The sequence below is a fragment of the Sarcophilus harrisii genome, chromosome 4 (genome assembly GCF_902635505.1).
Source record: "Sarcophilus harrisii chromosome 4, mSarHar1.11, whole genome shotgun sequence".
Taxonomy (NCBI): domain Eukaryota; kingdom Metazoa; phylum Chordata; class Mammalia; order Dasyuromorphia; family Dasyuridae; genus Sarcophilus; species Sarcophilus harrisii.
The window spans coordinates 304,228,684-304,254,493 of NC_045429.1; the positions used below are offsets into that span (position 1 = coordinate 304,228,684).

At 38.2% G+C, this 25,810-nt stretch overlaps 1 protein-coding gene across 1 annotated transcript; it reads left to right on the plus strand.

Annotated features, from left to right (window-relative positions):
• Window positions 1-12,886: 12,886 nt before the first annotated feature.
• Window positions 12,887-24,712, plus strand: CBX2 (chromobox 2). Its single transcript, XM_031965581.1, has 5 exons — window positions 12,887-13,053; window positions 13,190-13,233; window positions 14,555-14,620; window positions 17,523-17,628; window positions 19,570-24,712. Exons 1-5 carry the CDS (start codon window positions 12,982-12,984, stop codon window positions 20,866-20,868), a joined length of 1,587 nt encoding a protein of 528 aa, XP_031821441.1. The 5' UTR covers window positions 12,887-12,981; the 3' UTR covers window positions 20,869-24,712.
• The last annotated feature ends 1,098 nt before the right edge of the window (window positions 24,713-25,810 follow it).

Consider the following 25,810-nt stretch of genomic DNA (forward strand, 5'->3'; position numbering starts at 1 on the left):
TGTAAAGAACCATAAAAAATAAATGTGGCAAATTTTTAATAAAGAAGTAGATCTTGAAAGAAGAGATATGAAAACACACTTCCCACCCCATCCTTTTGCAGACATAGGAGGTCCACAAGTGTACACTGTACATATTTTTAGAGTTTTTGATATATAAATTTGTTATGCTGATTTTTCCCTTTCTTTTCCTTTTTTATCTTTTCCTTTCTTTTTTATCCTTTCTTATCTCAAAAATGCCATTTATTAAAATGTTAAATATTGTTTTTACATGTAATTGGGGGAAAATAAAATACTACATTTTAAAAAGGGAAAAAAATAGCTCTCTAAAAGGGGGAAGAGAAAGGATATGAGGGAAAATAGGGTGTTATAAAATTTACATCAGTAGAAACTAATTTTTTAAAAATTTTAAAAGTCTTTTAGGACTTGGCCATCTTCAGCAATGAGATGAACCAAATCAGTTCCAATGAAGCAGTAACAAACTGAACCAGCTATACCCAGCGAAAGAGCTCTGGGAGATGACTAAGAACCATTACATTGAATTCTCAATCCCTATATTTTTGCCTGCATGCATTTTTTAAAAATTTCCTTCACAGGCTAATTGTACAATATTTCTAAGTCCGATTCTTTTTATACAGGAAAATAACAGTTTGGACATGTATACATATTTTGCATTTAACTTATACTTTAATATATTTAACATGTATTGGTCATCCTGCCATCTAGGGTAGGGGGTGGGGGGAAGGAGGGGAAAAATTGGAACAAAAGGTTTGGCAATTGTCAATGCTGTAAAATTACCCATGCAAATAACTTGTAAATAAAAAGCTATAATTAAAAAAAAAAAGTCTTCTAGGACTTATGAATTTCTTATTTTACCACTTGAGCTTTTAAGGTTGAGCTTATTTTTTAAGGTTATAAAATACCAGAAACTACCACCTATTCTCTGTTAACCTAAATTACCAGTGCAAATAGAAGTTAGAAAAGTGAGCCCTGGACATGTAGGAATTAGGAACATTGGACAATTAAGGTACTGGCTTCTACTCCAAAATGGGTCAAAGGGTAATCATATCCTAGAAAAGTTCAAAGAACTTGGCTGCAAATCCTGGTTTTGGAGAACCATTATTATTTATATTAATTTATTATTTATTATTATTGTCATTTATTATTTAGTTATTATTTAGTCATATCCAGTTCTTTGTGATGTCATTTAGGTTTTTCTTAGCAAAGACACTGAAATAGTTTGCTATTTCTTTCTCTGGCTCATTTTACAGATAAGGAAACTGAGGTAAACAGTTTTAAGTGACTGGCTCAGGATTACACAGCTAATAAGTATCTGAGACTGCATTTGAAACCAGGTATTAAAACTGACTCCAGTGCTTTGTCTACTGTATCACTCAGCTGCCCAATCTGCTATATGCAGAAACAAATCATTTAAGAGTCATGGTTTTAACAGAATGATTTCAGAAAGGTCTGGAGAGACTTACACGAACTGATGCTGAGTGAAACGAGCAGGGCCAAGAGATATACTTCAACAACAATACTATATGATGACCAGTTCTGATGGACCTGACCATCCTCAGCAATGAGATGAACCAAATCAGTTCCAATGGAGGAGTAATGACCTGAACCAGCTACGCCCAGTGAAAGAATTCAGGGAGATGACTAAAAACCATTACATTGAATTCCCAATCCCTATATTTATGCCCACCTGCAGTTTTGATTTCCTTCACAAGCTAATTGTACAATATTTCAGAGTCTGATTCTTTTTGTACAGCAAAATAACGTTTTGGTCATGTATACTTATTGTGTATCTAATTTATACTTTAATATATTTAACATCTACTGGTCATCCTGACATCTAGAGGAGGGGGTAGGGGGAAGGAGGGGAAAAATTGGAACAAGAGGTTTGGCAATTGTCAATGCTGTAAAGTTACCCATACATACAACCTGTAATAAAAGGCTATTTAAAAAAAAAAAAAGAGTCATGGTCTTCCTACTATTAGCAGCTATTATTAGTACTTTAAAATGAATAAAGCTGTAGGAGATTCCACATACTGAAATACACAGTTTTGTCTCAATCCAGTTAACATTTGTAAGTACCTACTATACATACAAAGTAGGGTATCTGGATAATGCAGTGGATAGAGTATTGGGTCTACAATCAGGAAGATTTGAGTTCAAATCAGGCCTCAAACACTTTCAAGCTGTGTGTCCCTGGGCAAATTATTTAATTTCTATTTGTCTCAGTCCCTTATCTGTAAAATGGGGGCATGCTGGAGAAGGAACTGGCAAACCACTCCAGTATTTTTGCCAAAAAAAACAAAGTTTATGGAGTCATGTAGAGTCAGACACGACTGAACAAAACACATTCACAAGACACTGTTAAAATGAGAATAGATGAGAAAATGAGAATAAAATGGAAAAAAAAAAACAGTTCTCATTCACATGAAGCTTATACTTCTTTTTTGGGAATTTGAAGTTTTAAAATGTTTTTAGTAATAGTTTTTTTTTTCAAATACATGCAAAGATAGTTTTCAACATTCACCTTTGCAAAACTTTGTTTTCCAAATTTTTCTTCTTCCCACCCCCTACACAGCAAGCAATCCAATATAGGAAGACGTGCAGTTCTTCTAAATATGCTTCCATATTCGTCATGCTGTGCAAGAAAAATCAGATCAAAAGTGGGAAAAAACACAAGAAAATAAAACAAGCAAACAAACAATAATAACAAAAGTGAAAATACTCTGTTTTTATTCACATTCAGTCAAGGAGCTTATATTTTACTAAAATGCACACCTTTTTCAAAATGGCTGAGCCCAGCTCTAAATTCAAAGCACTTGACCTAGAAACAAGAAAATCTAATTGTAACCCGGGCATGCTATTTTGAAAAAGGCTTTTAAGAATCAAAAGAAATGCAAAACAGTAATGACTATTCTAAAGACTAAAAAATATAGCTTTAGTTTCTAAAAGAAAAATAATACTGAAAAAATATTAAAAAGTGCAATGTTACCGCTATTTCTTATTTTCCAGAAACCAACTATCAGTTTTCTTAAGTTGAAACTCGCCCAAACTATCACAATAACAGAAAGGCACCACTTAACTACCAGAAAGACCTAGGATGATTTTGATATTAATTCAACTTTTTTATGGTGCCAAGAAATTAGAAATTGAGTGGATGTCTATTAGTTGAGAAATTAGCTGAATAAGTTATAGAATACGAATGTAATGGAATATTATTGTTCCATAAGAAATGATGAGCAGGCTGAGTTCAGAAAAACATATAAGAAAAAGCTTATATGAACTTAATAGCTAAGTGAAGTGAGCAGAACCAATAGAACATTGTACACGGTAACAAGATTATGTGATGAACATCTGTAAGGACTTGGCTCCTTTCAACAATGAGTGATTCAAGTTAATTCCAATAAATTTGGGATGGAAAGTGCCATACACATCCAGAGAGAGAACTATGAAGACTGAATATGAATCAAGCATAGTATTTTCACCTTTTTTGTTTTTGTTGTTTTCATATGAACCCTGTGACAAGTACATTTCATAATCTCTGAACCTCGGTTTCTTCATTTGTGAGATGGAAGTAGTACTCTGTTCTGTCTACTTCAAAAGATAGTTTTGAGGATCAAGTAAGACAATGTATATAAAAGTGTTCCATAAATTTGTAAAGTAAAAATAATGGCTAACATCTATACAGCGCTTTAAGGTTTACAAACCCCTTTTGAAAATATTATCTCCATTAATTTTCAATGACAACCCTGGAAGGTAAATACTTTTATCATTCCCATTTTACAGATGAAAAAATTGAGGTAAAGCAGTTGAATGATTTACATGTCACACACTGCTAAGTGGCTAAGGCTGGATTTTAATTCAGGTCTTTCTTACTCTAGGTCCAGCATTCTATTCACTAGACCACCTAGCATCTTCTGTCATCATAATGATGACAATATTTTATGAGAAAAACAGTCATTCCACAAAGATTTATGACAGTATAGCAGAACTCAAGGAAATCTTTCAGCTAGTGTCAATTTAGAGGTAGCTATTATTCTTATTACTACTTTTTCTCATTAGACCTACATGTTAAGAGAGAAAAACATGTTGCATTTTATCCTAGAATTAATTTCTACACTCTTTTGCTAAAAAGACAAAGATCTAGAGATGGAAAATAAAACCGTATCTTGTGACATGGATAGCACATAATATGTTTTAGTTCATTCAGATCTAAAAATGATAAGAGATGAAAAATGAAAAAAATTAAGGTTTGCAATATAATTTTCTAATCTATCATTTCTAAAACTTTTGTGAATTTATATATGTATATGTATGTATGTATATATATCTGTATGTATATACACACATATAAATCTATATCTATTGTTATAATAGATGTACATATCTATATAGATAGATGGATAGGTAAATAGAGATATAGGGATAGATAATCTCCTAGACATAACTGAGTTAGTCTTCATAGAAAAACAAAAAGAATAATTAGCAAATTCATGAATTATGTTTCACCTAACTGATTCTGTTCCCCAAAACTGTTTATATGAAAGGTTTCATTTGGGCTAGACTTTAGTAAATTTAAATTGCTTAATAAATTTCAAAAATCTTATATTGTTAGTACTTTGGGCTCATCAAGTATTTCATGTGATAATATTTTTTCTAAAGACAAAAGATGTTTTCTTCAAAGCATCCTTGAAAATAAAATTAGTACACAGAGGCATAATTCAAGAATTATGTTCAATGTGTATAATGAAGCAGAAATACATAGATGTAAATAATATTCATTGTGATCCTAGACATACTTTCTCTTACACACAAAATACTTTGAAATATATATCTATATTTGTGTGCATATATATTACAAGAGGATATAAATGGGTTTCTACAGTAATAATAATTGTCATTTATAAAATAATTTGATCTTTGAAAAGCACTTTATATTATAAAATTTGAGTCCCCAAACATCCCTGTGAAGTAGTACAAATACTGTTAGTCCAATTTCATAAATGGGTAAACTAAAGGTCAAAGCCATAATCATACAGCTAGTCCATTACCAATTCTAATCTATCTCTGTCTAGATCTAGTCAAGGGTATGCTGTGTCAGCTCAAATTAGAGAGATGATTGCTAAATCTTCAGGGTGTTCATTTACACCTAAGAAATATGATAAAAATCATATATGTTTTATTGTTTGTTGATTGTCTAAACTTAAGAAAGTGGTGGAGAAAATATTAAAATGCACATTAAAGTTAAAAATATGTCCTGTGCATAAAGAACGAGATTATAAACAAATTGGAGGAACATAGGATAGTTTCTCTCTCAGACTTGTAGAAGAGGAAGAAATTTGTGACTAAAGACGAACTAGAGACCATTATTGATCACAAAATAGAAAATTTTGATTACATCAAATTAAAAAGCTTCTGTACAAACAAAACTAATGTAAACAAGATTAGAAGGGAAGCAACAAACTGGGAAAACATCTTCACAGTTAAAGGTTCTGATAAAGGCCTCATTTCCAAAATATATAGAGAGCTGACTTTAATTTATAAGAAACCAAGCCATTCTCCAATTGATAAATTGATAAAGAATATGAACAGACAATTTTCAGATGATGAAATTGAAACTATTTCCATTCATATGAAAGAGTGTTCCAAATCACTATTGATCAGAGAAATGCAAATTAAGACAACTCTGAGATACCACTACACACCTGTCAGATTGGCTAGAATGACAGGAAAAAATAATGATGATTGTTGGAGGGGATGTGGGAAAACTGGGACACTGATGCATTGTTGGTGGAGTTGTGAATGAATCCAACCATTCTAGAGAGCAATCTGGAATTAAGCCCAAAAAGTTATCAAACTGTGCATACCCTTTGATCCAGCAGTGTTTCTACTGGGCTTATACCTCAAGGAGATACCAAAGAAGGGAAAGGGACCTGTATGTGCCAAAATGTTTGTGGCAGCCCTGTTTGTAGTGGCTAGAAGCTGGAAACTGAGTGGTTGCCCATCAATTGGAGAATGGTTGGGTAAATTGTGGTATATGAATGTTATGGAATATTATTGTTCTGTAAGAAATGACCAGCAGAATGACTACAGAGAAGCTTGGAGAGAATTACATGAACTGATACTAAGTGAAATGAGCAGAACCAAGAGATCATTATATATGTCAACAAAGATACTGTATGAAGATGTATTCTGATGGAAGCGGATTTCTTTGACAAAGAGACCTAATTCAGTTTCAATTGATCAATGATGGACAGAAGCAGCTATACCCAAAGGAAAAAAAAAAAAAAACACTGGGAAATGAAAAAAAAAAAATATGTCCTGTGTGTATTTTTCACAAAAAAGCAGATTGTTAAAACATTCAGCAGCACATTGCTATATTTTCGACCATAACACACTTTTATTATATACTCAATATGTAAACTTCTATGGGTTTACTCTGTATACTGTATTATTAGTCTCTTTGTTCAGATTCCCTTTATTGCAATTGTGAAATAATTATTTTGGAAAATACAATTTTGTATGCTTTGTAAAATATAGTTTTAAAAAATAAACTCTTAATTTAAACATCAAAACAGGAGCATTACCATATACATGGCAGAATACAGAAGATTATATTTGAAACCATGAATCTTTATATCTTATTGCTTGACATATATAATTTGACAAATCCCTTTTAAAGTTAACTCTTTGGTCTTCCTATTGAACTTTCTTCAGCTCTCTCATGCATTTTTAAAATGCTTCAAGGTTTGTTGTATATTTGAATGGAATAGTAAGTTCTATATAGTAGATGTGCTATTTTGTGTACAATCATCTTTTTTATTTACTATGTTATGGATATGTTTGTTTTATTCCATAAACTAAAAATAAACTTCAAAAATGCTTAAATGGCTCTCTTTGGTGGGTAGAGGGTGAGGAAACATCACTATAGCTAAATTCTTCTCCTCCTACCACCCCCTATTAAAAAAGAGGAGGGGGGGAAACAACTCTAGTAACAGATAAGCAAAGAAAACAAATTCTCAAAATAGCCATGTCTACACCCTGAATCTATAACCTCTCTGTCAGAAGACAGGCAATATCACAGATTCCCAGGAAACGTGGTTGGTAATGGTTTTGATCAAAGTTCTTAAATCTTTCAGAGCTGTTTTTCTTTACAATGTTGTCATTACAAAAATTCTTTTCCTGGGTCTGCTCACTTACTTTGCATCAGTTCATACTTTTGAGTATTCTTTGAAATTGCCTTTTATAATTTCTTGGAGCACAATACATTATCAAAACCATAGATCACAATTTGTTCAGCCATTCATCAATTAATGGAAACTCTTTAATTTCCAATTTGTTTCTCTCTTCTTTTTTTTTTTTAACTCTCTTTTCTGGAACAGTAAGTTTTGCTTCAAACTATTGCCTCCTCCTTCTTAACTTCATCATTCCCTGTAGTTCTATTTCCCTGTTGAGTTTGATATATTTCCATACAAAAAATCTTTGTGTGTCTATGTGCATCCAACCATCTTTTACCTAGTTCAGATAATAGATTTGTTTGATGTCAACTCTCCCCATCTCTTCCTTCATTTTTGTCTTTTCTTCTTATGTACCTTACTTATGAGAAATAGTAATCCAGCTCCCCTTTCTTCCTCCCTTCTATAGTACTATATTTTTTTTTTATCCTCCCTTTTCTTCCCCCTCTTTCAGTCTCCAGAACAAAAAGAATCCACTCTCAGGTCTTCTGTTTTTCTTATTTAACTTTCTCAGTTCTCTTTGAAGACATTAAGCTCAGAAGACAGATTTGTCTCTGCTTCCCCATTAGATTATTTCTCTTGACAACTTTAATTTCAAGTTCCTACTCAGCTTTTGTCAATTGCTTTAAAGTCCCTTCCATTAAAGATCTTAAAAAAAAAAAAACAAAACTCTGTAAGATTATACTCAGTAAAACTAAGTATATTCTTCACTGCAAACCTGTTCATTTTTACATTTTGAAATATTGCATTTCCAAAACTTTCTTTTATTTATACAAGTTGCCAGATCTTCTATGATCCTGAATGGTTCCTCAGTCTGCCAACTGCTTTCTGAATATTTTCAGTATTTTTTCTTTGAGTTAAAAAAAAAAAAAAAAAAAAGCTCTGGATATGGACTATGCTATTACTGGGTCTTCTTCTATTCAGTTTTCTTTCACAAGGTGATCAGTAGATTCTACCTTCATTTTGCTCTTTGGTTCTAATAATCTGGCAGTTTTTATTTATTTTGAAGGATGATATCTAGGCATTTTTTAATCATTATTTTCAGAGAATACAATTCTTAAATTATCTCTCCTTAACCTGTTTCCTAGAGTAGTTATTTTTCATATCAGATATTTAACATTAACTTCTATTTTTTCAGTCATTTGAATTTGTTCTTATATTTCTTGTTTTCTTGTAGAGTCACTAATTTGTTTGGTCTATTTTAATTTTCAGGAAGATCATTTCTTAGGTAACATTTACCACTTTTCCCTATTTATTCTCTTAATTCTCTCCTCAGCAGCATGTATTACATTTTTCCCCTCTCTTTTATTTCTTCAGGATATTCATGTAGTTTTCATGGAAAAAACTATTTTTTTCCATTAAGTTTCTGCAGTAAAACATTCCCTTCTTTTGGAAGATCTCCAGATTTGTGTGAATTTTTTATCCTGGTATTTTCTTTGATTTATTCATTTCTCCACTTTTAGGTTCTGCACTGGGGATTTGTGCCAATACTAAATTCTACCTATAGCAGTGCTTTTGGGTGAAGTGGTTGGTCCTATTTGACCTTGCCCTGGCTCCTCTCTTCTAGATCTTCAGGGCCCTTTCCAGCTTCTCAGGACAAAGTATTAGGGACCTCAAGGCCCTAGGCTGTCTCAGATTGACTATTATAAAGCTCACATTCATCATTACCAATTCCACAGGCTTCCAAGACCCCCCTCTATGGATATTCATCTACCCTGGGATTTTCTTTGAGGAACCCTCCATTCTTAATGCTTCCAAATAATCCCTTGCATATATGTATCTGGCATGCTTGTGGTCCATCTCTGGTTGAGCTGGGCCGCTACCATATTATTTGCCTTGTCTAGTGTTGGCTTTGCTAGTGACCCTCATTCCCATTGCTATTCAGCTTCTAGCTGTCTTTTTGCAGTTTTGTGGAGGAAAAAGTAAATTCCTATACTTTATCATTAAATTTCTTTATTATTATTCTGTCTGATTGTTTTGCTAGAGAAGATATGTAGTAGCTGCATTCCCTACCTCCATTTAGACATTTATGTTGATCAGAAGTATCTAATACGTGTCATGCAAAAATAATTTTTTATTATTCATAACTTGAGAAATACCAGAAAACATGGACAGTTCTCTATAAAAAGAATAGAAACAGAATTACAGGAATCTCTATTAGATTCAGCATGTTTTTAACTAAATTATAAATAAATCCTTGCATATATTTTGAAAATAAAAAGCTATTTTTAAAAATTTATTAAGATTCAATAGTTTCTGTTATTTTGCTTATGTCTCCCTCTGAAATTCTGATCTTTTGTGTGTTTGTGTGTGTGTGTGTGTGTGTGTGTGTGTGTGTGTGTGTTTAAGGAACATAAACTTTGTGCTCTAGGTGTAATTGCTTTTATTCCATCATGTCCTCCTGTATTTATGACCCCACAAACCATATTGTCCTTTGGGGTTTTCCTTGGAAAAGATACTGGATTGGTTTGCCATCTCCTTCTTTGTTGGATAAGCAAACAGAGGTTAATTAAGTGGCTAGGGGTCACAGAGCTATTAAATGTCTGAAGCCAAATTTGAATTCAGGTCTTTCTAATTCCAGACCCAATGCTTTTTTCTTTTATCTACTTTATCACCTAACTGCTTCCTCTTCATATAATATTAATAACTCTTGACCACTATGGAATACCTGCCTTTTCCATTAATTTCCATGAGAATCATGCAAGTCTTTTCCATACTTTAGCTTTCCCATCTATAAGCATTATATTACTTACCTATTATTAGGAATATTTTAACCATTGATGGATTAATTTTTGTAATAATCAATGAGTACTTATTAAGTATCTATTACATATGCCAGGCAGAAGGATGTGAAGGAAATGGTTTTTAAATTCCTCATTAATATATTTGGTTTATTTCTCCCTAATTGTTCTTTTATAATATAGTTTTATGTGTTTTATATAAGTATAAATACACATATATAAATACACATATACATCATGATTAGGCTGTTTGGTCTTAAAATTGATTAATTAATGTATAACTATGATCAATGTGATTTAATCATTCATTGTGATCTCTATTGTACCTATTAACTAATTAAATTTTGGTATGCCTATTTTTGTTTACAATTTTTTAAAAGGTAATAACATTCAAAAAATATGAGATAAAATCTACACTATGCCTAACATATAATAAACCAGAAATATGCTAATTTCATCATTATACTGCAAAGATTCTTTAAGAATACTAAGCTTGTACCAATTGTTGTATGATTTCACTGAACCCAAAACTGCTTTATTTGTGCTCTACAGAAATTTCCAAAATACCTCTTTCTCCAACAGATCAATTCTAAATATTTATATTAACATACATAGTACATTCATACTTCTAGGAAATTGTATTTCAAAAGTATTTTAATCAACTTTGAGTATTTGTCTAAAAAAAAAAAAAACAACACTCAAAACTATCTACCCCAGAATATTTATCCTTAGAGAGAAAAGACATTTTCTTCTCAGACTAGAAACTTCCTGTGAGCAATCTTACCTCAAAGGTGAATTCTTTAAGAAAACACAAGTTGAAACCAATCCAACCATTTCTAGAATTGCATTTATCTTTTCTCTCAGCACTATGAGAACCTCTCACTAGAGCTCTACAGATGCATATTAACAAACTCACTCAAAATGTTCAATTTTACCCAACCATAGCTAAACAGATGATTTATTAAGCCTACCAACTATGCTACCGTTGAAGGTTGTTTTTGCTGTTGTTTTCCAAATAGGCAAAAACTCATCCTATCATCGGTTTCCCCTCTCTTTTTTTTTTTTCTCTGCCTCCTTTACAATATCTGTTTGCCAGATCAAATAAACTTTTTTTGTGTGTCAAATGCAACTTAGCCAACTCTGAAGTATACTTGATAAGCTGAATGGCTGACTCATCTTTTTAAAGGTGTTTTCTACAGTAGGCCTCTTCAAAAGACATTTTTTGGTTACTTTCTTCTTGTAGAATCCCTTATAAATATGGCTTTAATGCACGTTATTCTATTTACTCAGGCTCCTTGAAAAAGGTGGGTTCCTTTGACTTATCCAACAGAACAGTTTTTGCAGATGTGCTCAGGAGATAAACATGAAAACAGAGAAGGCATTTTTTTTTAGTTAAACTATATTCATGTGAATAAAATGATTGATAACATAACATGTTCCTCCTTTTATGTTGCGTTTTCTCCCTTGACTTAAGACTATAGTGATTTCAATGGTCAATTTCGTTATTCAACACTAAGTGAATTTCCCTCTAAAAGAGAAGGTTCAAGGTTATCAATGTCAAGGATTAGGCCTAAGTGAGGAAGTGACTAGGAAAAAGGCTCAGGCTGAGTCTCTACATGGCCGCATATTTGTAATATGAGCCAGGGTTCATATTTACACATGCAGTGTCTAAAGAACAAATCCTTTCCGCTTTGAATCCAACACTTGCAGGTGACTATGGCTCTCCTGGAAAGAACCTGTTTGAACTGTTAAGATAGCTTTACAAACTATCTCAAGCAGAAGTTTGTATTTATGGCGTTAGATCTCCGACTTTCATACTTACCAGAAGAAACCTCATCTCTCAGAAACCTCGCCTAGAAGATTTTGGCATTTCCAGATTTTACACTATTTTCTCAACCTTTGGGAGTGACTTAATTTAAAGAAGCGGGTTTGGTCGCGAACTTAAAAAGGACCCGGCTATTTCTGACTTTTTGTCGTTATGTTTCCCAGTGGATTTTTTTATTAGTGTTTTCCCTTCCCAGCAACATCTCTTTATAAAAGAAAAAGGCGGGGAGCGTTGAGTGAAATCAAGCGAAGGGAAGCCCAAAGATTGGCTCCGGGCAGGCAGCATTCGGAGCTGGACTCCGCAGAAGCAGCCAAGTGTCGGCGGCCGCAGCGCAGCCTCGCAAAGGGAGGAAACCTTCCCTGTGGCTCTCCCTGGCTTCTCCAGTTTGGGGACCTCGCTTTTTGCTCGCAGCGTAAACTTCAGGACGGAGCCGAAGGCAGAGCCGGACTCGGCAGGGAAGCCTGGGACCGCTCTCCTACCCGTTCCAGATCAGCACTTCCTTCCTCCGCTCAATCTGAGCTGCACCTCGCCCTCCCGAGGGGCCCTGGGAGTAGCTACCTGCTTCCCTATCTTGCACCCGCTGGGGTGCCTCAGTTTCCCTTTCTGTCGATCTCGGAACGTCCCGGGGCATCTGTCGAGAAGAGAGGGACGCAGACTCCAGAGCCCGAGGCCTGAGGGGGAAGAGACTGGGGGGGAGAGGGAAGCCCACCCCAGACAATGCCCGACCCCTCCGAGGCGGGGCGGGAGCGGGAGCGGGAGCGGGAGCAGCGAGCAGCCGCAGCCCGTGCCAGCGCTCCCCTCCCGCCCTCCCCTGCCATTGGCCTGCGCGGAATTTTGGAAGCCCGGGTGGGCGTGGGAGGGGAAGGGGAAGAGGAAGGCAAGGGGAGGAGGTGCGCGGGCCCCTGAGGGGGGTGGGAGGCGGAGCTCTTTGTGCGGGCGGGGAAAGTGGTGGGGAAGAGACGGCGCGCGGCCGAAGGGGGGCGGCGCTTTGTTTTGCGGGGCTTCGGCGCGCCCAGGGCTGGGGAGGGGAGAGGAGGGGGGAGCGCGAGGGGCGGGGAGCGCAGCGGAGCCGCGGAGAACGCGCGGTAGGCGCGCGCGCGCGGCCCCCGGACTCCCCTTTTTGTGTCTCCTCGCTCCCGGCGGCGGCGGCGGCGGCTGCGGCGGGATGGAGGAGCTGAGCAGCGTCGGGGAGCAGGTCTTCGCAGCCGAGTGCATCCTGAGCAAGCGGCTCCGTAAGGTGGGTGGTGAGCGGGTCTGTTACAGCCGGCCGCCCCCCCACTCCCCGGGCTCCACACCCTCCCTGGCCCCCTCCTCCTCCCACTGTCCCCGGCGCCCTTTTAACCCTGCTCCTTCTCGCCCTCTCCTCCCTGCAGGGGAAGCTGGAGTACCTGGTGAAGTGGCGAGGATGGTCCTCCAAGTGAGTCCGAGAACAATGAGCGCCCAGCCTGCTGCCCGGGCAACTTCTCCGTGCGCTCCGAGCTCCCCAGAGCCCCCGCCCCTCGCCCCCTCCGGGCGCCCGGATGGCGGAGCGGGCTCCGAGGACGGTCTGGGGGTGGCTCGGGGTGGAGGGCGAAGCCCGCAAAGTTGTTTTTTCGTGGGGGGGAGGGGGGTGGGGGGTGGAAGGACGGGGTCTTTACAGCTTGTGGTTTCCGGGAGCAGTTAAAGGGGAAGCTGGAGCTCAGCCCTCGGGGGAGAGGGAAAAAGGAAGAGGGGGGAGGGGGGCTAACCTTTTGTTTACAAATAAGCGGGGCTTGGGGATCTCCCCTCCTACTGCGCGGAGCTCTGTTCCCCGTACACCAACTGTCCCCAGCGCTTCTGCCTCCCCCATCCCCATTTGTTGCATGCAGCTCTCGCTCCTCCTCGACTTCCCTCCTCCCTTTTTTAGCTGTACTCTTTTTTTAAGATGCCGTCCTTTACTACCACACCACCACCTTTCCCCCTCACCCTACTTAACCTTTCCTCTGTCCTTTCACCGGGCTTGGATGAGGGAAGAAATCCCAATTGCCAAACTTGCACTGGAGAGAGAAATGGAAATCTGAATACATAACACGCACACCCCTCTACACCCTTCTTTCCATGTTTTCCCCGCTGTAACCTGAGCTTTCTATTGATGTATGGTGTGTTGTTTTTTAAACGAGAGGGGATTTGGCATCCCTGGAAAAGTCCTTCTGTTTATACCCAGCTGCTCCCTATAGACTTTTTTTCCCTCGTTTTCTTTAATTTTCCCCTCCTTTTCTCTTAATATTTTTTTGACTTGACAAACGGTCTCCCGTGCCTCATACATTTGTGTTTTGACCACATTGTTGTGCCTAATTCGTCACCCATCTTTAATTTTTATGCTAAATATTCCTCACCTCATTTACAAGTTTCTAGCCCTTCCATAAAATCTCTTGCAACCCCTTCATTGTGTCTGGGCTGGTAGGTTATTGGTTTCTTACCTTCACTGGATGCTATTGCGTTTTTTTTCCTCCGAAAAGAAGAAATCATTTTCATTTTTAATAAAAGTTTTCCTTTTCATTTGATACAGAAATAATTAGGGGTTCTAGATTGAGTTTCAATTGTAGCCCCATGTCAATATTGATGTTTTCTCTAAATTTGTCTCTATAATAAAGTTCAAGTTTTTGTGTTATAAAAATCTGCCATAAAATACAGGAAGTCTCTTGTGACCTGTCACTCAGCAATCTTTTTCACCTATGTCACCTGTGTGTGTTACCCTGCCCAATGCTTTGCTTTTCCAGACATAACAGCTGGGAGCCAGAGGAAAATATCCTTGATCCAAGACTGCTCCTAGCCTTCCAGAAGAAGTGAGCAAGTTAACATATTTCTTGTTTCTTTGGGGGTGGGGGGAAGGGGAGGAGATTGTACCTCTCCTGATTGCTAGAGGGGGAGGGGCTAAAGCCTAGTCCCATAATGCAGTGGGTCAAGGTGGAGAAATGGGGGAGGACATCAATGATATTTTTATCTTAACATTAGGATAACTGGTGTATGATGTGCCTTGAGACTTCAATTTGATCATTGTAACACTCGGATGTCTTTTGAGAATCAGGGCCTATGTTATATTTTCTTTTTAGTAAATCCCATAGCACCTCAAGACACCAATAAGCACTTAGTTATCCAGTTCAGCAAACATGTAAAAGCAGTATGGTATTGACCAACTGTCACCTATTTGACATCTATTTGCCTCAGTTTCTGAGAATTAGGCTTTGTCCCTGGTCTCCTCAAAATCTTAAAATCCTATTAAGTATGCCTGCTATGTATAAAGGTCTCCTTAGAACATGGGGAAAACACAAAATTTAAAAAACATGAAATTACCATCTTTGTATATCTGACTAGCTGAGCTGTGGGTGATTGATGAAAAACTTGTCTCTTAACAATTGTGAACCTGACTCTTCCAGTTATTTATGTTTTAAATAGTCTGTTTTAATCTATTGGTTGGTTAGTCCATCATACAAATGAAGCTGTAGTCATAGTTAAGTTTCCATTGCTTTGTAAGGAACAAAATTGCTTTAACTCTATTTTTCTAAGCTTGTTGTCTTAACAAAGGGGTGCCATTGGTCAAAAAGGGAAAATAGGCAATATAGAAGGAAGGCCCAGTGTATCATTCACTACTAGAAAAAAGTACATACCATATCATATCATCTCCTATATAAAGGACAGCACATTTATTTTTCTTTTGGCTGTTAAACATATGATATTGAGCGAGCACTGTGGGGCCTTTTTGCCTGTCCCCAGGGTTAGATGTGTTTGTAATTCTAGATGTCTCTATTTTTAGGCAGGAAATGAGTTAAGGAATATGCATCCCAAGTAACTCCCTGGAGAAAATGGGGAGTGGGGAAGCATGCCCCCCTCCCATAAGATCAAAATTGGAAGAATGTTCATGCTGTGTTAAGTGATGCTGTTTCAAAAATTGTACAGTTGAGAGAACTCTGAACAAGCCCACTGGTAGCAGTGTGTGGCAGTCATTTCTGGATAGGATTAATATCCCACTTGCAATTGATTGCCCTGTTGATAGAGACATGGTTTCTTGATAAATTAAATACTCAAAAGCTTTCACAGCTGGTGTCAATCTGACAACATTGTTCTATGTAGTTCAGGCTGCATCTATTTTCCTTGCACTCTCTCCCCCCCCCCCCCCCCCCCCCCCCCCCACACACACACACACACTTTGATTCTTTGTGAGCTTCTCATCTGAGTCATGACTTTTGAGATAAGGGAAATAAAAAATAATTAGACATGGCAGAATAGCCACTTGCAGAATAATCAGGTTTGGAAGGAATCATTAAAAATTTGTTAACAGAATGTGAAAGATCTTTCAGCAGAATCCCTACTGAATAACTCATATCCTACAGATTTGCGGGAAAATAGGTTGGTTTATTAAACAAAAATAGAAATTTTGTATTCTGAATAGTTTCTACATGGGGCTAGTAGGTAAATGGTAAAGCATTTTGAAGCCATCTAGGAAACAGAAAGATTTTTGCTCCTGGAATGGCAAGTGTATTATATTCCAATGCTTGTCATCTTCTCCCCGAGAGGTTTTTTTTTTTTTTTAAGACTTCACTTGGGATTTCATTAGTATGTATGTCATTCCCAATGAGGAAACTCCTACCAAGTTTGTACCTATCCTAATGAGACACTGAGAGGTTAACAGGACTTAACTTGGGGTCACACAACTAGTATGTATTTGAGGCAAGACTCAAAGCCAGATTTTCAGACTAGATACCATTTCTGTTTCCATTATACCACATTGGTTTTAGGGGGAAATTTTTTTTTAAACTTTTAATTATTTGTCTACCAAAAAAAAAAACAAAAAACTTAGTGAATCTGTTGGATTTGTATCTTGGAGAGAAGTGGAAAATAATGTTAAATCCTTGAAAGAATGATATTCAACCTTTGAAGCTGTGTCAGTAAGGAAAATGGCTCTGGGATCCTGTTCTCCCTTTTAGAAGATGAGATTATTAAACAAGGAAACATCAGTCTGGTATGTGTTAGAATCACAGGTCTGTTAAGGATTTTAAAGATCATAAGTTTACAATTGAGAGTTTGAAGGAACTCATGTAACCCAACCCTTTTATTTTACAAATGAATAAAAGTCCCTGAGAAGAACTTATTCAAAATTACAAAGTAAGAAGTGACAGATTTGGAATCTGAACCCAAGCTAGTTGATCATGAAATTTGTTTGCTAAACCATTTAATTTTACCAGAGAGTTTCTTCAGCGTTCATTGTGATAAAGGCAAAGTGTTGCTATTTCTGTTAGGGAATTTAAAACTCCTTGATTTTTGATAACCTTTTCTAAATTTGAGTTAATGAAATTGTTCTGTTTTATATTTGGGCCTAGGATATAGTATAACAAAATACTTGGAGAATAAGAAAGTACAGGGATACAGATACAATTTATTGATCTTCCTTGCTTGGGGGGAGAGGGGGAAATAGGTATTTATATATAGCACCTGCTATGTGACAGGCATTGTGCTAAGTGTTTTATAAGTACTTTCTCATTTTGATCTAGAGACTACTCCTGTGAACTTTTGAGTAAATGATAAGGAGCCCTCAAATAACTTACTTTCAAAGACTATTTATGAACTGACTCTAAACCTGTCCTCTGTAGGTGAGGGAGGAATAGACTTGCTAGTGACAATTTAGGAGTAAGTAAAATAGGAAGGGTTACTATGCAGTGCTAGCTGTGACCCTCACAATTGTGTTTTTAGGGAGCATGATAAGGAGGTGCAGAACCGGAAGAGAGGCAAACGTCCCAGGGGCAGACCGAGGAAACATGTGGTGGTGTCAGCTTGTAGCAGGCGCTCCAAGATCAAGGTTCGTAGCCAATTATCTTCAATATTCTGGCACTTTTCCCCTGGCCTTACCCCACCCTCCCACCCTTCATCTTAGAACTCCTTGCAAGGAAGTAGAGAACAGAGTAATGTTTAGCGGAGATTCAAGTAAAATCCAGAACATTTCAATGAAAATTCAGCCTGGGATCTCAAAAATGTAAAGTTTCTTGTTTACTTTTGTCCCACTGCAAAACTTTTCTTTACACAGGAAAGAGACAAAGTATAGCTTGGGCGGCCCCAAGCTTCTTATTGTCACTCTAAGTGTCTCCCAGTGGGGGGCACTAGAAAACCACATACTATTTTGTTCCCTTTCTTTCCTCCTGATCTTCTCCAAGGGGGGAAAAAAAAGATTGGGGGATGGCTTTGTTTTTTGTGCAAGAGAATTTTTAGAAAAGAGAGTGCCCAGTTAAGATAGATGGAGAATCCTGTGTTGATTATTGCATGTATAACAATTCCCACCCGCCCTTAGGGAAAAGAGATAAAAGGTTTAATCCCATAGACTTGAGTTATCTGTCATCTTGTTATTGCCTTCTTAAAGAATATTTATATAAACGGAAGATCAGGGTTCCCCAGTCTTAGATGTGAGTCAGATTGTTTGGTTCCTTTCTCTAGTCTTAAATGAAAATCACCTTGCTGATGCTTCCTATCTCTGGAAAAAAATGCCTACTGTCTTGAAACCTCAAAAGTAATGGGTCTCAGGCTGAAGCTTCCCTCTCCTGAGAAAAAGCTGAGTGAACCTATATCACAATTCTTCTTTCTTAAAAACTTTGATAGGATGATATTTGTGGGATTTAATTTTATATATAAAATTACAGCTCCTGAGTGGTAATTAAAAGAAAGCCATGGAGTACACTGTGCCTACCCTAGCCCTCTCAGTAGGGGTTTTACACATAGTTTGAGTGGCAATGAAAAAAGTCAAAGAGGAGGACGTTTTTGTAAAGCAGCAGGTTCTTTGGAATTCAGATGGAGACTTTTTCGGGGGGGAACTGAACAATTTGTTTTGCTTGACTATATATATTTATTAAAAGTTTTGTTTTTCTGAATGTGAGAGGGCAAGTTAGGAGGGAGAAGTAATAGTACACTTAGGATTCTCCCAATTTTATCAGATTGGTGGCCGTTTCAGGACAGGTGACTAAATTGTTATAAGCCTTTTACTCTCTATTCCCTCAAAAGGCTGAGGGGGTGGTGATTTGTGGGGTTTTTTAGGTTCTGTCATAGAGCCAAACACTAGGATAAAAAGAAAGAAGTTAGGGATTTCTGCATTGGGAATTGGGGACCAAAGGAACATAATGTATTTGAGAAGTTATGTTTTGATGTACAACTGGAGGCTTGAATTTGAGAACTAGGGAACTCAGGAAAAAGTAGGTAATATTTTATGAGTTTCCTGGGATAGGTGCTAACTGATTTTGAGTGATGAATGCCAGACTAATCAGTTGGATAAGTGAGTTAATTAACAATCTTGTATCACAGGAAAGTTTAGACCTAGTGAATAAAGCTAAAAAAAGGAAAGCGCTTGCCCTCTCCTTCTACCCTACCACTGATTTGCTGGTTAATATAATTCAAGATACTCAGGAAAAGTAGGTAATATTTTGTAGTTTTTTAGGATAGGTGCTAACTGATTTTGATTGGTGAATGCCATTCTAATCAGAAAAGTGAGTTAATTGACAGTTTGATATAGGAAATGCTGGGGAAAAAAGGAAAGAGCCTGCTATCTCTTTCATACTTTACCACTGACTTGCTGGTTTTAATATGATTCAAGATACCTTCCTTTTGTGCTTTAGATAGCTTTGTGTAAAAGAAGTAAGTGAATCCTTCCCTTTTCCATTGTTTTCATTTCTAAAGGGTAACATAACAGGTACATCAACTCTAAAGATGTACTAAGCTTTACAAAAAGGATGATAACTCATTTCCCTTTTATTTATAGGAATCGGATATGCCATCAAAATCCAAATCCAGCAGTTCTTCTTCTTCCTCTACCTCTTCATCCTCCTCTGATGAAGAAGATGACAGTGACTTGGAATCCAAGAGAGGTCCCCGGGGCCGAGAGACCCATCCAGTGCCTCAGAAAAAAGCGCAGATCTTGGTGGCCAAACCTGAGGTAAAAGATCCCATCAGAAAAAAGAGAGGTCGCAAGCCTCTTCCCCCAGAACAGAAGGCGGCCAGAAGACCTGTGAGCCTGCCAAAGATGCTGAAAACGACTCGGAAGGACCTGGGGCCATCGAGCAAACTGCCATCCTCACTCACTGCCCCCGTGACAAGCCTCGCTGCCCTCAAAGCCCATGCCAAGGAGACCTGCAGTGGCCCCAGTGGCTCACCTGCCACTGAGAACTTGACCAGCCTGATGAAAGGTATGGCCGACAGCCCCAGCCGAGGAGGAAACATCAGCTGGCAGAGCTCCATCATGCACTACATGAATAGAATGACCCAGAGCCAAGCCGAGGCAGCCAACAGATTGGCACTCAAAGCACAGGCCTCTAACAAGTGTGGCCTAGGACTGGACCTGAAAGTGAGAAACCAGAAGGGGGAACTAGGACTCAGCGTGCCAGGAGCCAGAGCTATGACAGCCCCTAGCGCTGGGAGTGCTGAGCAGAAGTCAGGGAGGACCCCGGGCCTACACAATGGGGGCAAAGTGGGGGCCTCCTCCGTTGGTACTCAACCAGCTTCAAACCAAGAGCTGAACCTCCAGGCTTTGAACTTGCAGAGCATGAAAAATGGAGCCCCAGGGAGTGCTGTGCTTCCCCTGTACCCTGCAGCTGCCAACCTGAAAACCTCCAGTAATATTAACCCCACCGCTGGCAAGGGGCTGGGGAGTGGTACCGCCAGAGTGGCCGGAGTTCTCCCTGAAAAGAAAGGTGAGAAACTGGTAGCCAGGGGTGCAGTTGTTTCTGCCTCTGGAAACAAGAGGGACACGATAAAGAGCAATTCCAAACCCAGCGGGCCGGAGAGTCACTTGGTTGCAGGTGAGAGCCGAAAGACAACAGCCCTGTCTGAGATGAGCACTGCAGAGGAGAGTAGTAGCACTGACTCAGAACGGGACTCGGCTTCTTTCCCAGGCACCGCGGGACAGAACCTGTCTGTCTCCATTCAGACCAGCCAGGACTGGAAGCCCACACGAAGCCTTATTGAGCATGTCTTTGTCACAGATGTGACTGCCAACCTTATCACAGTCACTGTGAAAGAGTCCCCGACCAGTGTTGGCTTTTTCAATCTGAGACATTACTGAAGCTGACTGTCATCCGGTCTTAAGATACAGCCCAGGTGACAGAATCTCTTCTTCAAGTGGACCTCTTAGCCTTTCATAGTGTTCTCTTTTTGATTTTGATTTTTTCATCATGATGTCTGTTTGTATTTTTAAGTGACCCATAGCCTGCCCAAAGGAAGACAGACTGGGAAGGTATAGCTTATTCACTTCCTTCAATTTAACAAACATATAGAGGATTCCATCAACCACCAACCTGTCCTTTATCCCAGCCCATGTGTGTACATAAAACATGGATGGATGCATTAGGGAAAGGGGACCAAATCTCAATTCCTTGTTATTTTAGTACAACCTAGATAGACCTTTGTTACAGGTAGGTAGTACTGGCTGATTTACACACTACTCCTTCCTTTACTATTTGTCAGTTCACAGCAAAATGGGTTGAGCCAAATGGCTCTCAGTGAGTGGCTATTTTAAGAAAGAAACCGATTCTTAAGAGTGTTTCATTTTCTCCATATTTGTTACCTACCTTGTCCATCTTGCCACAGCATAGCAAAGGTGAATTTTCTATCTAGTTACCTGAAGGTGACCAAACCCCAAGAAGAGCAAAGGAGGTTAAATTGTCTTGCCACCTTCTTCTATGGGTTAACAATTCCTGTCCCCAACATGGGAACGTTCTTCAATACAATCCTTTTTTCTGTTAAGGAGGTCTTGTTGGACTCCTTGTTATTTGGGATATGTTGTTTACATTTCTTTAAGCTAGTATCAGTTTCTAAAAGGTGCTATACGTGGGTGGGCCAGCCTAGAAGTTCATATGAACTCTTTCCTCCTCAAAGTTGTAGTAGCCAAAGTCACACAGGCAAGTGAGGAATTTGCTATGACTACAATGTCCTTACATACCTGAAAATTAGGAACTGTGACCTGAGAGTAGAATGAAGAGTATACACTGAAAGCAGCATAGGAGAGTGTTCCTAGGGTAAGACAATCTTTTATCTTTCTGTGGTTCTAGCCAAGAGTTAACTGCTGCAGTAACCCATATCCCAAAATCATTTCCTATTCATGATCACATGCCAAGAAACCTTCAGGGAAGAGAGTGCTAGGAACGATGGACATTAAGAGTTCTTGTCCCATTTAGTATCCAGGTGACACCCTTCTTCCTCATTTCACTTTAAACTTATTCTCGTATTTCCTAGGTGACTACTGAATAGAAAGACGAAATAGCTTTGTTTCAGTTGATACTTGTACCATTCCTGGATCCTAGCTTTAGAAGTATGTTTATGAGGACTTTTCTATAAATGGAGTACTTGGATGAACTTACCTCTCTGTTCCCTCCCTCCCCCCCCAGAAAAAAGAAAAATGACCCTTTTTTTGTTTTTTCCCCCTGGATGGTCCCAGTCACTTGGCCCCATTAACTGCCTCCAAAAGCCACTAAAAGAATCTATGTCCAGTCAGTTCCTGGAAATGGATTTTTTTTTGATAGCCATCTCAGCTGTTGTTCAGATGTGCAACATTGACATCCCTCACATTCTTTCTATGTTATAGCTGTTGTGGTATACTTAAGAGGTGATAAGCTTATAAAGAAAGGGCCACTGGCCAGGTTAGTGGGAGATGTTTCAAATCTTGTTAACCTACCTATATGTCCTGGATTGTTATGCCCCCCTTTGAGGCATAACCTTTCCCAGATTGGAAATTGGGACCAAACAGAAAAGAGGTTTAATTCTACTATAGACCATCATCTTTCAGTTTAGAACTATGTTTTGGTATAGAAGAGGATAGACCATTTTCCTTTAAAAATACCAAACAAATCTTGAAACGTCCAAGTACTGGGCAGTTTCCAGGTGCTTACCTTTCTGCTCTCTTTTTTGTAGAAAAATACAACCCATGGGTTCCCTCCATAAACTTCATTCTATTCATACTTGGGGGACTACCACTAGGATGGGTAAAAAAATAAGATGTTAAATTGTTCCTGAAAGAGACATAATACTGTGCTCCTTCCAAAACTAGTCTGTGTCAGATATGTCTTAAGATTTAAGGAGAGTGGGTTGTGATTGCCCAGCAGCCTAGAAGTAATCAAAGAGTCTTTTGATACCAAAAAAGAGGGGGAAAAATTTTCTGCTTCTGTTTTTAATTGTGTTCTAGTGTGAAATCAGCCAAATGAATCTTTTGGAAAGAAAAGAGGCCAATGAGATTGAGAAGGGATAAGGGGGAATTCTTTATCAAGGTTATCTCCTTTAAATAAACCCAAAGTGACTTTTATCCAGGATGGGTTGGAAGGCGTGCTTAACCAAGACTGATTTCTCTGGGGAAGCCTGACCATGGTCAAGGGCATCTTTCCTTGTCCTTAACCCATATGCCAAATACTAAAAGTTGGCCTTTGTATTGGAATACACACTTATTGTGCCTTTAAGGAGTAACATTTTCATGTCTACTGGAAGCAAGGTGAGGCAGGAAAATCGAGAAGCCTTTCCCATGTCCTTTCTTACCTAGCTCTTGAGAATAGCATGAAGTTGCCTCGTTTGGTATTTCTTATAGTGATAAAGAAGTGGCATTTGCTTACCTGGAATTTGGAGGCTCCCTGCCTAGAGTAGGGAGGAGGGAAAAGCTTCTCATTCCCAGAATAGTCCGAATGGGGTTGTATGCACTTTCTACTACTAGAATGGATTAAAAGAACAAATTTGCATAGTCCAGCATAGCAGGGGTGCAGAGGAATGGATCTGGGAGGGTAGTAAAACTAACCTCAAATTAGTTTATGGTTCTTAAGACCAGGCCTCCCAAATGGGCCTCCAAGTACCGTGTATATAATGGGATCCCACAGATGTCCCTGCTTGCTTTTGAGTCACCTTATTAGCAAGCAAACTGCTTTTTAGCAGACCTCCCAACCCCATGAAGCTGAAGTTTCCAAGTTTCTCAGCCTATTCCCATCAAGCACTTTCCTGCCTTTTAGGCGAAGTAAAGCAAAGGCTCTGGGCTGACAGTAGGGGTTCTAATTATGATCATTAGTGAATGAGGACTACAGCTATTAAAAGCAAGTGTGTTTGTCCTTGGGTGTCTTGTCTGATTTGAGAAAGCTCTCATACACAGCATTAAGACTTTTCCCCCAAATTACGATGTTGTGCCTTTCTGTTAACTAGCTATTTCAAGTCCAAAGTTGAATCAGGAAACACCTTGTTTCTAACCAGTTCTGCCTTTTTTCTCCCCTTTTGCTTAAAATTTTGACGTTAGGTGTTTTTTGTTTTAATCCCAGTGGCTCATATATGAATAAGACTTGTGTTCGTTCACACATTTGAAAGAGACACTTCTCTAAAGAATTGTGCATTTTATTTCATCTGTGTTGGACAGATGTTTGGAGCTGGTGTCATATGTTTACCAGTAAACAAACTAGTATTTAGAAGTCTACCTTTTTTTTTCCCTCCTGAAAAATTTGCTGCTATGTTTTTTGTGTGTGCGCACATATGTATAGCTAGGTGTCAATCAAACATCTGATTTAAGGTTTGTTGCTACTTTTTACTTCTAAGGGTTTCCTAATCGAATTATATGGCAGTATTTGTATATTGAATGGATATTTTTATCCTGTTTTTTGCCTCCTTTTTATTTTTTATTGGACAGGAAGAAGTGGTCGGTTTTGTCATCTTCCTTAGAGGTTTAGTATATATATTTTTATATATATATATATATTTTGTACCAAAAAAAGAGTGTTCTTTCTTTTGTTACACTCAGATCCTGATAGATAGGGAGGGCTGTGGCCTGAAGGTTTTGTTTAAAAAAAAAAAATTTATGTTTGCAAAGGGGAGGGGGAGGGGATAGGGGAGAGGAAAAAAAGAACTGTTCTTGTAACTATGCCAATGATTGGCTTGATTTTTTTTTTTTTTAAAAGCCAAATCATTCATGTATGCCACTTCTAATTGCTTTAGACTACAGCTGTTTGCTTTTAGAAAAACAGAACAAAAGTAGATATGTTATTAACATGGAAAAGCTTAAGGTCTTTGTTGAAACAGGACAGCAGCCCAGCCCAAATATTAGATCAAGAACAACTAGAAGGGAAATGTGCTTTCCCCTCCCCCCTCCTCTACACCCCCAAGGAAGCCCATAGTGGTTTGGGAGGTTGAGGAGAAAGTTGTATTCAGATGGCTAAATCATTTTCTTGTTTGCATCTCATGATTGTGTGTGTTTTCTAGTATTTTGGGAAAACTAGCACTATAGCATAGATTGCAGGTTATTCTGGGGGTTTTTTGTTGTTGTTTTTTTTTTTTTTTTTTTTTTAAGATTACTCTTAATTTATTTTACAGGAAAAGAAAACACTAGCAAATGGTGTCATTTTATTTTGTACAACTTTTTTATTAATAAGTTAGTATATCAATAAAAAAAATTTTACTTTTCAACTTCCATGTGTCAAATGTGATAGCTGAAAGCTCAAAACAAATTTTTCTTTCTCCTCTGCTTCCCAAGGTTATCTGAGCTATACGTAGAATAGTGAAAAGGCTGGTGTGGAAAAATAGCTTCTTAAAAGAAAATAAAGAAGTAGGTTTCACCATGTATTATTGATTTTCTTTCTGATCTCCATCCCCATAGCTGTATTTAACTATGGAATACAGAAGCTATTTACAATTAAAGCAGAAAGGGGGGGAGGGGGGGAGAGACTGGAATGATGTTGGAAAGCTATGCCAGTCCTTGAGTGTGCAACATGTGGTAATGCTTTAAAAGGACACTGCTATTAAATTCCAGGAGACTTACCATTAAACATGTGAAGCTATAGGACTGTACTACCACTAACCCTTAGATCATAATAAAGAGATGATTTGCTTATTACATAACCTTTGCTGAGCCTTTAAGGTTTGTATTACCCTCAGCATGAATTTATTCATAAATTTCAACCCTCTAGGGATAACATAACTTCCTTTGAAGTAAGAGGAAATTGGGCCTGGCTGCTGGCCTGGTCTTTGGTTGAATGGCTAGTAGGGCAAAGGCC

What these genes read in the sequence shown, in the direction of transcription:
- CBX2 (XM_031965581.1), top strand. Translation starts at nt 12,982, where the DNA reads ATGGAGGAGCTGAGCAGCGTCGGGGAGCAGGTCTTCGCAGCCGAGTGC. An exon ending in TGGCGAGGATGGTCCTCCAA is followed by an intron (nt 13,234 to 14,554) that starts GTGAGTCCGAGA and finishes TTGCTTTTCCAG; the next exon opens with ACATAACAGCTGGGAGCCAG. An exon ending in GCAGGCGCTCCAAGATCAAG is followed by an intron (nt 17,629 to 19,569) that starts GTTCGTAGCCAA and finishes TTTTATTTATAG; the next exon opens with GAATCGGATATGCCATCAAA.